Here is a 16,782-nt window from a genome sequence, read left to right as displayed (position 1 = left end):
ACATCAATGATGGGAGAGAATCATTGATAGGCTGCCTCCTGCACATTGCCTATTAGGGATCTAGCCTGCAACGTGGGCATGTGCCCTGACCAGGAATCGAACTGTGACCTCCTGGTTCATAGGTCAACATTCAATCACTGAGCCACCTGGCTGGACAAGTCATTTCTATTTCATGCTAGCCTCAGAAAATGGTTTGTTTTTCCCCCTGTGGTCTTTGATTGTTAACTTGCATTGCTGTTTATTCACTGTGGAGCTGCTCACTTCTTCCAGAACTCGGTATGCAAGAGGAGACTGGATCTGAGTGAGAGGGACAACTGTCAAACACCACCTAGATGTAATGGGCAAAAGGGAGTGGCTGAAATCTCAAAGAATGAGTAGTAGTTTAATAAGCATCTAGAAAAGATAGGGCCCTGATACAAATGAGTTGGTGATCTTTATTTTGCTACCTCTTACTGCCTCCTGGGTATGGATGGATTTCTTGGCACTGTAGAAAAGTTAGCAATTGATGGACGGGAATATTAAAGAAAAATATTTATATACAAAATGTATCAGGCTATGAAATTTTAGTGATAAATTTTATTTGCATTGTTAAGCATAAAATGCTAATTTGCCATTTATTTTGGTCTGTTTTTGAGTTAATAGGAGCAATTCAGTTATTCTGGTTGTTTTTCAGACCGATTAAAAAATGAAAAAGAACCAATGGTGTTGAAACTTAAGGACTGGCCACCAGGAGAAGATTTTAGAGATATGATGCCTTCCAGGTATGACTGGGGGGAGGGGGGCGTAGATGGTTCAGTACTTGACTTGGTAGAATAAATTCTTTTTTTTTTTTTTTTTTTTTTATTGATTTTTTACAGAGAAGAAAGGAGAGGGATAGAGAGTTAGAAACATGGATGAGAGAGAAACATTGATCAGCTGCCTCCTGCACACCCCCTACTGGGTATGTGCCCGCAACCAAGGTACATGCCCTTGACCGGAATCGAACCTGGGACCCTTGAGTCCGCAGGCCGACGCTCTATCCACCGAGCCAAACCGGTTAGGGCTAGAATAAATTCTTTTTTGAGATGGTGTGAGAAAATAGTTCTCAGGGAAATATGAAAGTTGCCATGGTTTTACTGGGGTTGATTTTTCCTTTCTACTCTATGAAGTTTGGAGATGAGGTTTAGATCTGGCTAATGAAAGCTCCGTGTGTTTTCCCTGCAGTGCTCTGCCAGAGAAGAGGTGGCTGAGGTGTGCAGGTGCTGAATTTGAGGCAGTAGTGGGATCTGAATTGCCAGGGTTCCGTGTGATATAGTCAGTCTTGCGTTAGACAATGAGACAGCTAGATTGGTATATTAATTTTCCTGATTTTAGCTTGAACCTTGAAAAGTATCCTCAGAACTAATGAATAAATAAAACCGAGTGTTCAGAAAATTCATTGTTCAGATGTTTTTTCTGAGATATTCCAGATCATTTTGATACATTTTTTGTGGTGAAGGAAGGATTATAACCCCTATAATTCTGATTTTGAATATTGTTAATGTTCAGCTGTCTCCATCTTCATGAGCCAGGTATTTTTGTTTGTTCCTTTTGTGTAGAAGGAACAAATCATATAATAATGAATTAGAAAGGCAACTTTATTTTTCAAATTCTTTGTTTTGTACCAGGTTTGATGACCTGATGGCCAACATTCCACTGCCCGAGTACACACGAAGAGATGGCAAACTGAACTTGGCCTCTAGGCTGCCAAACTACTTTGTAAGGCCCGATCTGGGTCCCAAGATGTATAATGCTTACGGTAAGGAGGAAATGACTTGAAAAAATTAGAATAGAATAGAGAAAATTAAAATGTTTGGAAAATTGATTTTTTGTTGTTGTTGGGGGGATGAAAAATATGTATAGCCCCAATACTTAACATAGCAGTACGCTTCATTTTTGCATGTTTTCTTTCATTCCTGGCCAAATGTTTGTGTATTTACTTTTCATAGTTGTAGTTGTTGGGCATATGCAATTTTTTACTTTTCTCTCTTCTATATCTAATACATTGCAAAATCTTCACATGTAGTTTAATAGCCCTTTCCAAAATTTTAAAATGAAGTTTATTGGGGTAACATAGGTTAAAAACGTATTTCACATGTACAACTTTTTTTTTTCAAATTCAGTTGACATTCCATATTATATTAATTTCAGATGTATGGCACAGTGGTTAGATAGCCTATATAATAAAAGACTAATATGCAAATGGAATGACCCTATGATGCGCACTGACTACCAGGGGGCAGACACTCAATGCAGGAACTGCCCCCTGGTGGTCAATGCACTCCCACAAGGGGAGTGCCGCTCAGCCAGAAGCCAGGCTCACAGATGGCAAGTACAGTGGCGGGATCCTCTCCCGCCTCCACGGCGCAGTGCTAAGGATGTCCAACTGATGGCTTAGGCCCACTCCCTGGGGCGTGGGCCTAAGTCATCAGTCGGACATCCCCTGAGGGCTCCCAGATTGCGAGAGCACATAGGCTGGGCTGAGGGACCCCCCCCCCCCGATCCAACCCCCCCCCCACCCCCCAAGTGCATGAATTTCATGCACTGGGCCTCTAGTTTTATATAACTTACAAAGTGATCCTCTTGATAAGTTTATGTACTACTCACTTGACACCATACATAGTTATTACAATACTAGAGGCCTGGTGCATGGATTCATGCACCAGTGGGGTCCCTCGGCCTCGCCCATGGGGATCAGTGGACTACTGTGCCACCACAGCATGGCCTTACCCACTCATCGGGCTCCAGCCCATTGTCCACGCCGCTCCTGCTCATCCCGGCCCCACTGCGCCTGTCACCGCCACCACTCTGGTGCCCAGAGGATCCGCAGGAGAGGCTCACACCACCCCAGCTGTGCTCGCCAGCCGTGAGCCCGGTGTCTGGTGCCCATCTGTTAGCTGAGCGGTGCTTCTGCTGTGGGAGTGCACTGACCACCAGGGGCAGTTCCTGCATGAGCTCCAGCTAGTCGGCTGGTCACTTAGGCTTTTATATATATAGATTACTGACTATATTCCCTATGCTGTGCTTTAATATCCATGACTATTTTGTAAGTATAAATTTGTACTTCTTAATCCCCTCACCTTTTTATTTTATTTTAGAGAGGTAGGGAGAGGGAGAGAGTGATGAGAGAGAATCATCGATCTGCTCCTCCTGCACACTCCACACTGGGAATTGAGCTCACAACCTGGACATGTGCTCCAACCAGGGAATCAAACCACAGCCTCCTGGCTCATTGGTTGACATTCAACCACTGAGCCACACCGGCCGGGCCCTTTCACCTTTTTTACCTAGCCCCCCAATCCTCTTGCATTCATGAAAAAAATTTTTTGTCTGCTTCCTGAAGTATGGGATGGCAACCATCACTTTGTATCTATGAGTTTGTTTTCTTTGCTCATTTATTTTGTTTTTTAGATTTCACATTTAAGTGAACCATATATTTGTCTTTCTCTGTCTGACTTGTACTATAGTTTGATATCAGGTAGTGTGATACTTCCAACTTCGTCTGTTTTCAGAGAATGTTGTTTTGGCTATTTGGCATATGTTTCCTAAGGCTTGGGAAGTTCTGATTAACTATTTCTTTGAGTAGGTTCTGTGTTCCTTTCTCCTTTTCTCCATCTGGTATACCCATTATCCTTATGTTGCTCTTTCTATGGAATCAGATAATTATCATAGTTTTTTTTTAATTTTTTTTTATTGGTTTTAGAGAGAGAGGAAGGGAGAAACATTGATGAGAGAGAAACATTGATAGGCTGCCTTCTTCATGTCCCTACTGAGGATCAAGCCCACAACCCGGGCATGTGCCCTCACTGGGAATTGAATCGGTGACCTCTTGGTACATAGGATGACATTCAACCAACTGAGCCATACTGACCAGGGCAAGTTTTTTTCTTTCTTAACTTTTAGTTCTCTTCTTCTTCCTCCTGGGTCATTTCTAAGTTCCTGTCTTTGAGCTCACTAATTTTCTCTTCCATCTGGTTTGCTTTGTTTCCAGTAATATATTCTTCATCTCATTTATTGAGTTTTTCAGTTCCAGAATTTCTATTTGGTTCTTTTTTATAGTTTCAATCTCTTTGGTAAAGTGCTGCTTTTGTTCATTAATTTTCTTCCTGAGTTCATTGAACTGCCTTTCTGAGTTCTCGTGTATCTCATTGAGCTTCTTCACAACTGCAATTTTAAATTCTCTGTCATTTAAGTCACATTCTCCCAGGACTTTGAGTTTAATGTCAGGAGACATTTCATTTTCTTTCTGTACTTCCATGTTACTGTGGTGGTTCAAGGTATTTGACAGATTATCTGCCTGTGCATTGGAGATATGAGTTCTTTTGTTTGGATGCTGTTTTATTCTCAACAATTTAGAGACTTGATGGGTAGGGTACTTCTATTTTTTTCCAGCAGATGGTGTTACAGTACAAGGTGTTTTTGTTACGTGTTTTTTTTTTTTTCCTCTTGAGGTGAAGCAGCGCCACTTTGGTTAAGAAAAATGCTACATATTTACTGTGACCAGCTCACCTTGATTATTGGGCACTACCACTGTGGTATGGATTTATGGTGGGTGGTATAGAACTGGTTTAGTGAGCTCCTAGCACTATGTTTTTACTAATGATCACTGGCCCCACTGTATTATTTTGGAAGTGTCTCCATGGCCTGTAATGGGCTCTGCTGGATGAACTGGGCATAGGAAGACAAGTGTGTGATCTTTGGCTTCGCCCTCCTGCCAGCATCTGCTGTGGGTACTCCCACTGTCTGGGCTTCTCATCTTTCTTTACCAGTCTCTGCCTAGATGGGTGGGCCTGTGAAGTCAAGTTTAACATGCGTGGCTCTGTCCTCATTCCAGTAATGGCTGTCGGCAGTGCTGTGCTGTTTTAAGCTTCCCAACCACCTCTACCAGGGTCTGCTAGGATGGGAAAGAGAGAATGGAGGTAATTTTTCTCAGGGTTCTACTGCTTCTGCCCCTGTTACAATCCAGGCTATAGTGTGAGGGTTCAGTCTGACTCCCTCCCTGCCCCCATTTTGGCTTCTGAACTCACTGAAACCATGGTAGGCACCCAACTCTATGTTCAACCACCCTTGCTATCCATTCCCCCAATCTTGTCTCCTCTACTCATTCCAATCTGCCCCATCTTAAGATGTTTCAATGGGTAGATCTTTCAGGGGTGTTTGTGTGTTGAGTGTGAAGGGGTATGAGTATCTTTTGTTGAGTTATAGTCATCCTACTTGTAAATTTAAGGGGAGAAACAAAGGAGTCTTCTCACTCCACCATGATGCTGACTTCCCTCTATCATATTAGTCCTTAGTCATCTTTGGTAAGATAACGTTTTATAGTTGCATTGTACATTATTGAATCAATGGAATTTTATTAGTCATTTCAGTGTTCCTGGACATTCAGGTCATTCTACAAGCATTCCAGCTGTTTTAACATATACTCTTAAATGTAATGTTCTGTGTTGATGGGTAGTACTTAGTTACTTAATTTAGTATTTAAAGTACCCTTTGAATTGGGTTTTTATTCTTTGGCCATGACTTGATAAACTGCCCAATAAAGATTGCTCAGGATTGAGATTGGTTTCTACAATTTCAGCTGCTTCTGTTGAACTGATTTATGTAGGGTCTTTGTTCAGGTTTGGATTATAGTTGGCCATTTTGAAAGGGTTGTTTACCAATTTATCGTTGAATGAAATTTCAGTTGTTTGAATCATTCAGTGAATTTGATGTAGTATTTTATACTATTTGACTCCCATTTTTCAGGTTTTTTTATAAGTTACTTTGATTTTTTAATTTCTTCCTCCCGTAATTCCAACTCTAATCTCTCTGACTTGAGGATGGGATGGCAGTCCTCTTGAAGAAAGGAAAGAGTCTTTGGCATCTTTGCCATGTTCTTCAGAGACTTTTTTGCAGGGAGCAAGTGTTTGGACCTCAGTACCACCATTCTGTTATGGTGCAGTCAGCCCAGAGCACCACCAGGAGCAGGGTTGGGGAAACTCCCACAGACTAGATGCCCAAGATAGTTCTGCCAGCCTGGGGTGAGAATGGTCTGTGGGAGAGAGGACACACAGGCAGAAGTCCCCTTGCTTATTTACTCCCTTTGCTTCTCAGGTCTCAGATTAGAGAGCTCTGAATATATCTGAAGCCCATATCATGTTCCCTAAGTGAGTTCACTTCACTCAAGCCCTTCAAAGTAGCTGGATGGTCAGGATCTCAGGATACTCTGTTCACAGTAGGGGTTTATGTAAATGCAACATTTTTCCACAGAAGTAAATGGTGTAATGTTGCATAATATGAATATCCATGTTTTATTGAAATGAAGCTTCAAAGGGTACAAGTGGTCATCTGAGTTTTCAAAATACAATGGAACCTTGGTTTTCAAACTTCATTTGTTCTGAAAGGCTGTTTGAGAAGCCATTTGTTTGAAAACCAATTCATTTAGAAAGAGTGTAAATTGAATTCATTCCAGACCCCCAAATGATTCCCCGTTTTAACCTTTCTTATATACAGTACGTGTCTAATGTACTGTTAAATCTATATATAAGCACTTCTTAATTCATTGAATCATCCCCTCCTAGCCTTAAATGAATCACTTTTAACACTTGTTCCAGGGGTGCAGCATCTTTGCTGGTTCATGTATCACTGCCTCCAAAATGCTGTCACTAGCTAACTGCTTTCCTTGGCCAAATCAACAACAGGTTTTCTACCTCTTTAGTTGCCTGTGATCCCTTGTTTTGTGAGACTTTCACACCCTTAGCAACATCAGCACACTTGATGGCCTCTTTATGTTTTAAAATTTTGCTAAGTGTCCATTTTACCAGCAACAAAAGCAAAAACCAACAAGCAGGAAAAATATCCACAGCATGGTAGAGTGACTCACATTCTGTCCTTTGTGGCCTTAGAGATGCTTTTCGTCATGTTGATGTATTAGCAAGACAGGGTTGTCAGGTGGAGAACGTTGAAACTTGTTTGACAACCAAGACTTTTTTCTGTGAACAACTTGGTGGAGAACCAAATTGTTCAGATGTGAGAAGGTCAAGATTCGAGGTTTGATTGTAAATTTTCTGCTTGTTGAAACGGGTGGCAGATCTAGATTCCAGTAGATAGGCAGCATTAGTCTAGATAAGCTTTTCCTGTGACAAACTTGTTTCCATCCAGAGGCAGCAGTTAGGGATTGAAGAAAATAAAAATGTGTTCACTTTCAAACACCTTATACCTTACCACAAACATCATTAAAGAGTGGTCGTTTGTTAAAGATTGGGTGTCAGAGCCATGACTCCTCAGTGTGCTCTTGTGGCTCCACTCCCCTGCTAGCAGTGGCCGTGCCCTGCTTTCTAGTTTTGGCTTCTTACTATCTTTTCTTGCTAGCACAGTGATTCTTTTTTTCTTTTTTAAAATTATTTTCCCAATTATTTGATCCAGGATTTTTAGTTATTCTCAGCAGAAGGGTCTGTAAGGGACCTTTTGCCTATCACTAAAAACCAAAGCCCTCGGCCGAAACCGGTTTGGCTCAGTGGATAGAGCGTCGGCCTGCGGACTGAAGGGTCCCGGGTTCGATTCCGGTCAAGGGCATGTACCTGGGTTGCGGGCACATCCCCAGTGGGAGGTGTGCCGGAGGCAGCTGATCGATGTTTCTCTCTCATCGATGTTTCTAATATCAATAAAATATATTTAAAAAAAAAAAAAAAAACCAAAGCCCTCGTATTAGGAGGTGAGGTGATTTATTATACTTTTATTATATTTATGATTAAATGTTTAATAAGATGATTTTCTTTAATAGTTGAAAGGATAAAATAATCCTATATAAAAGGCTAATATGCATTGTCCCCTCGACCGGGAATTCAACCAGGGAGCGGAGCCACTGGCCAACTACCTGCGGCCCCTCCCCCCAGCTGGCCCAGCCCAATCAGCCCTGATCGGGGTGCGCTGGCTGGACCCCACCCGTGCATGAATTCGTGCACCGGGCCTCTAGTTTATATATATAAAAGCCTAAGCAACTGAATGACCATTTGACTGGTTGCTCTGATGTGCACTGACCACCAGGGGGCAGACTCTCGATGCAGGAGCTGCTCCCTGGTGGTCAGTGCGCTCCCATAGCAGGAGTGCCGCTCAGCTGACAAATGGGCGTCAGACACTGGGTTTATGGCTGGCGAACGCTGCTGCAGCGGTGTGAGCCTCACCTGCCTCCATGGAGTGTGCTACTGAGCAGCAGCGGCAGCAGCAGGCGCAACGAGGCTGGGTGAGTGGAAGCGGCACAGTGCCCAGCCCAGGCTCCTCCCCAGCTGCCTGCCGCTTTGCACATTACTATATCCCTTGGAGGATGTCAGCCCTGGCCTGCAGGGATTAGGCTGAAACTGGCAGTCCAACATCCCCCGAGGGTTCCCTAATTGCAAGAGGGCACAGGCTGGCTGAGGGACCCCACTGGTGCTTGAATCCGTGCACTGGGCCTCTAGTGTTAAATATTGTTGTCTTATTTTTACAATTAGAGAAGCATTTATGACCAGGTACCCTCCAGGAAGTAGGAAACACTGTCAGCCTTTGTTACCTTTAGTATATTTAAGGCATTTTCTGTTTGCAGGATTAATTACTCCAGAAGATCGGAAATATGGAACAACAAATCTTCACTTAGATGTATCTGATGCAGCTAATGTCATGGTCTATGTGGGAATTCCAAAAGGACAGTGTGACCAAGAAGAAGGTAGGGTGCTGAGGTAAAAGTAGGGCTCACTCTCCAGCTGGAGACTGTGTGCTGATGTTTGCTTTCTCTTGCTCCAGAAGTCCTTAAAACTATTCAAGACGGAGATTCTGATGAACTCACAATAAAGCGATTTATTGAAGGAAAAGAGAAACCAGGGGCTCTCTGGCACATATATGCTGCTAAGGACACGGAGAAGATACGAGAATTCCTTAAAAAGGTATGCTCCTTACCCTATGGCATGTGAAGAGAGGCATGGGGAATCCTATCCTCCTATATAATAAAAGCCTAATATGCAAATCAACTGAATGGCAGAACTGTTGCTATGACGCACACTGACCATCGGGGCAGACGCTCAACACAGGAGCTGCCCCCAGCCTGCAGGCCCCAAGCCAGCCAAGGCGGGTGCCAGCAGGGGCCCCCTGATCCGCCCTGCTGGTTGTCCCACAGATGGGCCCTGATTGCCGGCCAGGCCTAGGGACCCTACCTGTGCATGAATTTTGTGCACCGGGCCTCTAATAGCAATATAAATTACTACATATTCAAGAACTAACTGGGTTACTGGGGAATTATCACAACCTCAAATGTTAAATCTGTGCCTGTCAGATTAGATAGGCTGAAGCTGGTTGCTAAAGAAACAGGATTTCTAAATTATTAGGTTCACACCTCTGAAAAGAAGAGCCCTTGTCTTTTATAGTATAGTGTTTTATATTATAGTGCATTTGCAATTTTTTATGCTCTTTGTAAGTTACTTCCTCTGTAATTTGTTTTTATTGCCTTGAAAATATAAGCACTTCACAAGTTGTGTATCATTCCTTGGCCCTTGGTACCATGTTGTGAGTTACAAAAGACTGTTGGTCTTGTCTGCCCTCACATAGAAGCAGGTCAGGAAGGCCTCCAGCCCTGCTTGTGGCTATTAGCTTGTGAAGGGTCACTGGAAAGAGATGGAGTGGTTTTGAAGATTCTGAGTCTAGTTTGGCAGTTACTCGCAAAGGGCTATCTGTGGAAGTTCTAGGCAGCTGGAAAAAGATGGGTGTATTCAGTTTTTAAGCTGGTTGGCCATGAGGCTGCTGGTGGCAGCTCAGATATCTGTGGTTGATAGCCTCCAGCTATTTAGGAGCAATGGATATGAATACTCCTAGCCCTGAACAACATTTCTTTGAATCCAAGTGTTTCTGGCTAAGGGTCATTTGACTCTTCAAGAAAACCTGCTAATCACCATATTGTTTCTTTTAATAGTGTCACCCTGAGTCTGTGCTGTCTGATACTGCGTCTAGATTAAACAAATTTAATCTTGGTGACTATTTCATAATTCAGATTATACAGGTGTTTATTATCTGCAAAATGGAGCTTGGGCCAACTTATATTTAAAAGTCTAGACCAAAATACTGTCCAAATTTGTATTTACAAAAGTATACAGGCTGCTCTAGCTGGTTTGGTTCAGTGGACTGAGAGTCCTGGGTTTGATTCCTGTCCAAGGCATGTACCTCAAGTTGTAGGCTCGATCCCCATCCCTGGTTGGGGAGCATGTGGGAGGCAACCAACCAATGTGTCTCTGTATCTTCCCCTTCCTTCCACTCTCTCTAAAAATCAGTGGAAAAATATCCTCAGGTGAAGATTATACATACACAAAAACATACATATACACATATACATATACAGAAGCTGCCAGTCTGTTTACAGGAAATGATAGAAGGGAAGCCTTATTTTCTTTGTCTTTCCTTCATGTCTTTGAGGGGTACTCATCTTTGCTAATAGGGCACTTATATAAAGAAGGCCTATATGACAGTTACTGACTGTCCACCCAGTTCGCAGAAAGGAATGCCTTCATTGGGCCTTAGCATATTGCTCAGTTTCATAATATTTTTAATATATCCTAGGTATCAGAAGAGCAAGGTCAAGAAAACCCAGCAGACCACGATCCCATTCATGATCAGAGCTGGTATTTAGACCGATCCCTAAGGAAGCGTCTTCATCAAGAGTATGGAGTTCAAGGCTGGGCTATTGTACAGTTTCTTGGGGATGTGGTGTTTATCCCAGCAGGAGCTCCACATCAGGCAAGAACCAGTACTTTGTCCTTTTTTCTGGCTTTACTAAGAACTTCTGTGTATGTTACTGATGTGGCTTGGTGTTTTTTAGGTTCATAACTTATACAGCTGTATCAAAGTGGCTGAAGATTTTGTTTCCCCAGAGCATGTGAAACACTGCTTCTGGCTTACTCAGGAATTCCGTTACCTGTCACAGACTCATACTAATCATGAAGACAAATTACAGGTAAAAATAGCATTGATTCCTGGCATTGGCTGACTCTGGCTTCATGGCCCATTACTTACCTTATAAAGTCAGTGAACTCACACTTGGTCCAGTGATTTGATGAACTGCTTTATTTTGAATTTGTCTACTTAGAGGAGCAAGCAGGAAATCTCACCTTGGTCTGTAAGGACTGTCTGGAGAGAAAGTCTTGAGTGTTAAAAGTGAATAGATCTATCGATCCTGGCTGAGCTTCCAGGCGGGGGTCTTGAACACAGACCTTTAGTGCTCCAGTATTCTCACCCTTGGGCAGAGCAGAACAGAATCTCTGGGACCCAAAGAGGGCCTGAGTGGGTAGGTTTTTTAGGGACTTTTAATGGTCAACCAAGTAACAATTTTATGTTTGAAAATCAGGGGAAAATATAAACTGAAAAATAAAACTGTACCTCTGGACTTGCCTTTCCGTGCACTTACCAGGGGCAGGGCCACGTGGCATCAAAGCCTACAGAAGAGGTCTTTAAAGTTCTTCAAAGATAGGTTTAAAATGTTTATGAAATACGGGCCTAAAAGAGCCCAGGGACCTTTCAGGTACTGACATTTCATAGTGAATATTGAGTTTTAAATTCCGAGAATGGTATGAAAACAGGTAGGAAAGGTTTATTTTTAATAACAGGTTTTATATTTAACAGCAAACTGACCATACCTCCTCTCATTCGTTTAGGTGAAGAATGTTATCTACCATGCAGTCAAAGATGCAGTTGCTATGCTGAAAGCTGGGGAATCCAGCTTTGGCAAACCGAGGGTCCTCGAGACGCCTTGAGCCCTGTACATTGGAGGTGAATACTGGCAGCTGTTCAAACTCTTCAGGCAGGATTCCTGTGGACTTTGAGATTCATGTTACCTCATCTTTTTTAAACTGTACCTGGTGAGGGTACTCTGTCTAATGTATATTTCTAGTGTTTACAGACACTAAATGTGTATATGTAGTTACTATTTACAGAACATGCATCCTTCAACTGTGACTTCTCACTTAGTGCATAACTACCAACCTATAAAAATAAAAACCTCTTCTCAGCTCTGGAACAATACTCCAGTTATGACTCTAGCTGTTTTCTTGGACAGCTTAGTCAAAATGGGTTAAAACTATTGGGAACAACTGTGCAGTTTATTTGGGTTGTATTTTGTTCTGTGTCTGTCTGAGTATCCCCTCCCCCAACCCTTAGGGTTTAGAAAAGCAACGGAGGAAATGACAGCTAACGATGCCATTCTTGCTCTTTTGAATCAGGACTGGCATTATATAACAAATCAACTACTGTACAATTCTTGGGGTTAATCATCTTTAGTTAAATGGAATTTTAATTTAAATGAGGCTTTGCTAATTTTAAGTGTTGAGCATTTTGCATTAAAGTATTCATATAATATTTTGACTGTTTATTGGCATCTACATACCTTTCATCAAATGTCATAGATGTAAAAGATTGCTCCGGGAATTCATTCTAAAAGCAAAGAAATTAGATGCTGTAATGGTTTCCCATGATTACTACAATGCTAACATGGAAATAAGTTTCTCCCCACCTAGGTGGAAACCCTGTCACAATATTGCAAAGAAACACCACCAACAAACTAAAGTTAGAAGTGGGGATTAACAACAAAACAAATCGTGACTGGTTAAATGATTCTGTAAAGATGATCAAAATGCTCTGACTCTCTTCGGGCCCTTAATAATGCAAGAGTTTAAAAAGAAAAATGAAATTATTAGAATAGTTTTAGAACAGTAATCCTATATAATAAAAGCCTAATATGCTAACTGTGTGGTTGTCTGTTCAACCAATCAAAGCATAATATGCTAATGATATGCTAAGGCCACTCAACCGCTTGCTATAACATGCACTAACCATCAGGGGGGCAGATGCTCCGATCGGTAGGTTAGCTTGCTGCTGGGGTCCGACCAGTCAGGACTGAGTGAGATGGGCTGGACATGCCCTGGAGCCCTCCCATGGTTTCTCCCCGGCTGGCCAACCTCCCGCATTCCTCCCCAGCCCCAATCGTGCACCTGTGGGGTCCCTCAACCAGGCCTGTGCCCTCTCACAATCCGGGACCCCTCGGGGGATGTCGGAGAGCTGGTTTTAGCCCAATCCTGCAGGCCAGGCCAAGGGACCCCACTGGTGCACAAAGTCGTGCACCAGGCCTCTAGTACCTAAAATATTTATCTCTGAAGGGACAGAATTCAGGAAGTCACCTTTTTATATCTCACAGGTTCTCATAGTTCTGTCTACACTAAAAGAAATTACATTGAAATCAAGTAGTATAGACAAGGCTTAGAGCCTGGATTTTTACCTTTGAGAGGTCAAATATAAACAAAATTCCCTGAAAGAAATAAGTAGATTTTCATATCTGCCTAACTCAGTAGAAAAAGTATTCCCCTTTTAAGTACTAGTATACAATTCAGTAGTAGTACGAAGCTCTTCTATATAGGGTTACATCTAGAAGTGGCACCATTGCTTAGAAATCTCCCTAAGTCAAAGAAAGCTTGGGTCTTCTTTAGAGTAAACCCCCTTCAAGGCAGATCTCAAAAGAGTCAGAAGTCCAAGGCTTATTATTCATAATCAAATACTTTATAATAACAAATATAAAAACAGAAAGCCACCAAGAGCAAGAATCAAAAGAATCTTCATATGTATCATTAAATTTGCAAAGTTTGCAGATTCTGGAATGATCCGATATTTATTTTATATTCTGAAATGTTACGTTTTAAAAAATGAGAGTATAGGAAATATGATGAAAGAATGAAATTGCTTGAAATGATCAGAGTTGGAAAGTCAATAAATAGAATTTACAGAGTGAATTCTGTTCATGTAAATGCTGGCATGATGCTTAAAATTGGAAATTTAGCAGATGAATTAACAGAAAAATCTTCTTTTACAAACTGGAAGAGTGGTAAAATATACATCACTGAAAACCAGGAAGAGATGTTAACTTATAAGCAAGACACAGAATAATATAGATTTACTAATCTGTGACAAATAGCCAAGAGAATGGTGGGGGTGATGTCCAGAGACTGAAACTTTGCAGTATTGATGACACCATCGGACTGAAGAAGTCCAAGCAAGATGGATGGATGGATGGATGAATGGATGAATGACTAAATAAAGCAAGATAAATAAAAAACTCACACCTATGTGATGTATTGTAATAAATACCTCACGAAATAGTTTCTTAAAAGCGGCCAGAGGAAGAAAAACATGATCTTCAAACAAGTTACAGCTTAACACTTGACTTTCAACAGCAACAGTGGAAACCAGAAGAAAGTAGATGCCATTCTTAATTTTCAGATATGTCTAGAACATATCTGAAAACAAAAGTCTAGACACGTCAAAATTCTCTTCCCTGTTTTTTACAGACAGCTTTAAACAAAAAATAAAGCACCAGTTTATTTTCAGGCCCTTGCTAAAGGAACGTTTAAAGATATACTTAGGGACCGGCCAATGTCGACCCATGAATCAGGAGGTTATGGTTCGATTCCTGATCAGGGCACATGCATGGGTTGCTGGGTTCGATCCCCAGTAGGGAGTATGCAGGAGACAGCTGATCGGTGATTCTTCTCATTGATATTTCTCTCTCCCTCTCCCTGAAACCAATAAAAATGTATTTTTTAAAAAACAATATACTTAGGGAAAAAAATTAAGCCACATAATGCAAGGGGAAAAAATGGTATATAAGGGACATTGTAAACTCTTGGGTAAAATTAAACAAAAGTGGTATGAGAAATTATATTTAAGAAGTCTAGGTAAGCCCTGACCCAGTGGTCAGCAAACTCATTAGTCAACTGAGCCAAGTATCAACAGTACAACGATTGAAATTTCTTTTGAGAGCCAAATTTTTTAAACTTCTTCTAACGCCACTTCTTCAAAATAGACTCGCCCAGGCTGTGGTGTTTTGTGGAAGAGCCACACTCAAGGGGCGAAAAATCCGCATGTGGCTCGCAAGCTACAGTTTGCCAACCACGGCCCTAACCGATTTGGCTCAGTGGAGAGTGTTGGCCTGCGGACTCAAGGGTCCCAGGTTCGATTCTGGTCAAGGGCATGTACCTTGGTTGTGGGCACATACCCAGTAGGGAGTGTGCAGGAGGCAGCTGATCGATGTTTCTCTCTATCCCTCTCCCTCCCTGTAAAAAATCAATAATATATATAATATATATATATATTTTTTTTTAAGAAGTCTAGGTAAAGCTCCTCCAAAAATTAAACAGGATTAACATATGACCCAGCAGTTTCACTCCTAGGTATACACTAAAAAGAACTGAACGCAAGAATTCAAACATACTTGTACACCTTTGTTGATAGTAGCTTTATGCACAAGAGCCAAAAGATGGAAACAACACAAATGTCCATCAAGAGATGAATGAAAAAACAAAATAGCATATATATACAATGGAATATTTTTCAAAAAAGAAGGCAATTCTGACTCAGGATACAAAATTGGATGAATCTTGAAAATATGCTAAGTATGCCCCATACAAAAGGACAAGTATTGTATGATTCTACTATAAGTAATAATCATATTCCTAGAATAGTCAAGTTTCATAGAGACAGAAAGTAGAATGATGGCCCTAGCCGGTTTGGCTCAGTGGCTAGAGCGTCAGCCTGTGGACTTAAGGGTCCCGGGTTCGATTCCAGTCAAGGGCACATGCTCGGTGATGGGCTCGATCCCCAGCAGGAGGTGTGCAGGAGGCAGCTGATCAATGACTCCTGGCTCATCACTGATGTTTCCATATCACTCTCCATTCCTCTCTGAAATCAATAAAAAATTAAAAAAAAAAAAAAAGTAGAATGATCGTTACTGGAGCAGGAGGAAGGGGGACTGGGAATTATTTTTTAATGGGTACAGAGTTTATGTTTGTATATAGTTCAGTGGTAGTACATTTACAGTGTACACTGTTCAACCATCACCACCATCTGCTCATGCCGGGACGGGTAGGTCACGGGCTCACCCCACAGCCTCTGTCAGCACCTCAAGCCCCACAGCAGCAGTGGCAGCGGCAGCGGTGGCGCCCACATGAGCAGCCCCAAGCAGGCAGTGCATTCCATCAGCGGCCAGCCCAGTGCACGTGCATGAAGGTAAAGTCTCCGGCACCTGCTTTCCCGCAGGCCTGAGCCCAGGAGCAGCTGGGGATGAGCTGATGATCCCAATGGCCTGACAGCCTGGCGGCAGAGACTGCGGTAGGCCTGGGGACTGGCGGATGGGCAGAAGATGGCCCTGATCGCAGGAGGCTAGGCCTAGGGACCCTACCTGCACAATTTAATCGTGCGCTGGGCCTCTAGTGATGTTTATAAAAGATACAGTTTGACTACAGGTTAACAGTAAAAAGAGTTGTTCCTCGCACAACCAGTGTAGCTGAATGGTTGAGCATCAAACTATGAACCAGGAGTTCATGGTTCAATTCCCAGTCAGGGCACATCCCGGGGTTGCAAGTTAGATCCCTAGTAGGGGGCATGCAGGAGACAGCCGATCGATGATTCTCATCATTGATGTTTCTCTTTCTCCCTCTCCCTTCCTCTCTGAAATCAATAAAAAAATATGTATATTTTTTAAAAAATACGAAGGATTGTAAGAAAATACTATGAGCAACTATATGCCAACAAGCTGGACAATGGATGAAATGGACAAATTCCTAGGAAAATACAATCTTGTAAAACAATCAGGAAGAATGAGAAAACATGAATAGGCAAATACAATTAAGGAAATTGAAGCAGTAATCAAAAAACTCCCACCCACCAAACAAAAGCCTTGGTCCAAATGGCTTCACAGGGAAGTTTTATCAAACATTCAAAGAAGAA

At 42.1% G+C, this 16,782-nt stretch overlaps 1 protein-coding gene across 3 annotated transcripts in view; it reads left to right on the top strand.

Moving 5' to 3' along the window:
• Positions 1–12,364, top strand: part of KDM3A (lysine demethylase 3A) — a 64,048-nt gene extending 51,684 nt beyond the window's left edge. For 2 of the 3 annotated variants that reach the window (XM_080686503.1, XM_080686501.1), the window contains 7 exons: positions 674–761; positions 1,647–1,777; positions 8,579–8,698; positions 8,776–8,915; positions 10,576–10,752; positions 10,835–10,969; positions 11,667–12,364. In XM_080686503.1, the coding sequence (XP_080542629.1) occupies positions 674–761; positions 1,647–1,777; positions 8,579–8,698; positions 8,776–8,915; positions 10,576–10,752; positions 10,835–10,969; positions 11,667–11,765 (890 nt within the window). In that variant the 3' untranslated portion in view covers positions 11,766–12,364. The remainder of the gene's footprint in view (positions 1–673; positions 762–1,646; positions 1,778–8,578; positions 8,699–8,775; positions 8,916–10,575; positions 10,753–10,834; positions 10,970–11,666) is intronic. The other variant, XM_080686502.1, reaches the window with a different exon arrangement.
• The last annotated feature ends 4,418 nt before the right edge of the window (positions 12,365–16,782 follow it).

Source organism: Plecotus auritus (genome assembly GCF_963455305.1).
Source record: "Plecotus auritus genome assembly, chromosome: 8".
NCBI classification, from domain to species: domain Eukaryota; kingdom Metazoa; phylum Chordata; class Mammalia; order Chiroptera; family Vespertilionidae; genus Plecotus; species Plecotus auritus.
The sequence above is the reverse complement of the archived record's forward strand: the minus strand, read 5'-3'. Positions and strand labels throughout refer to the sequence as shown.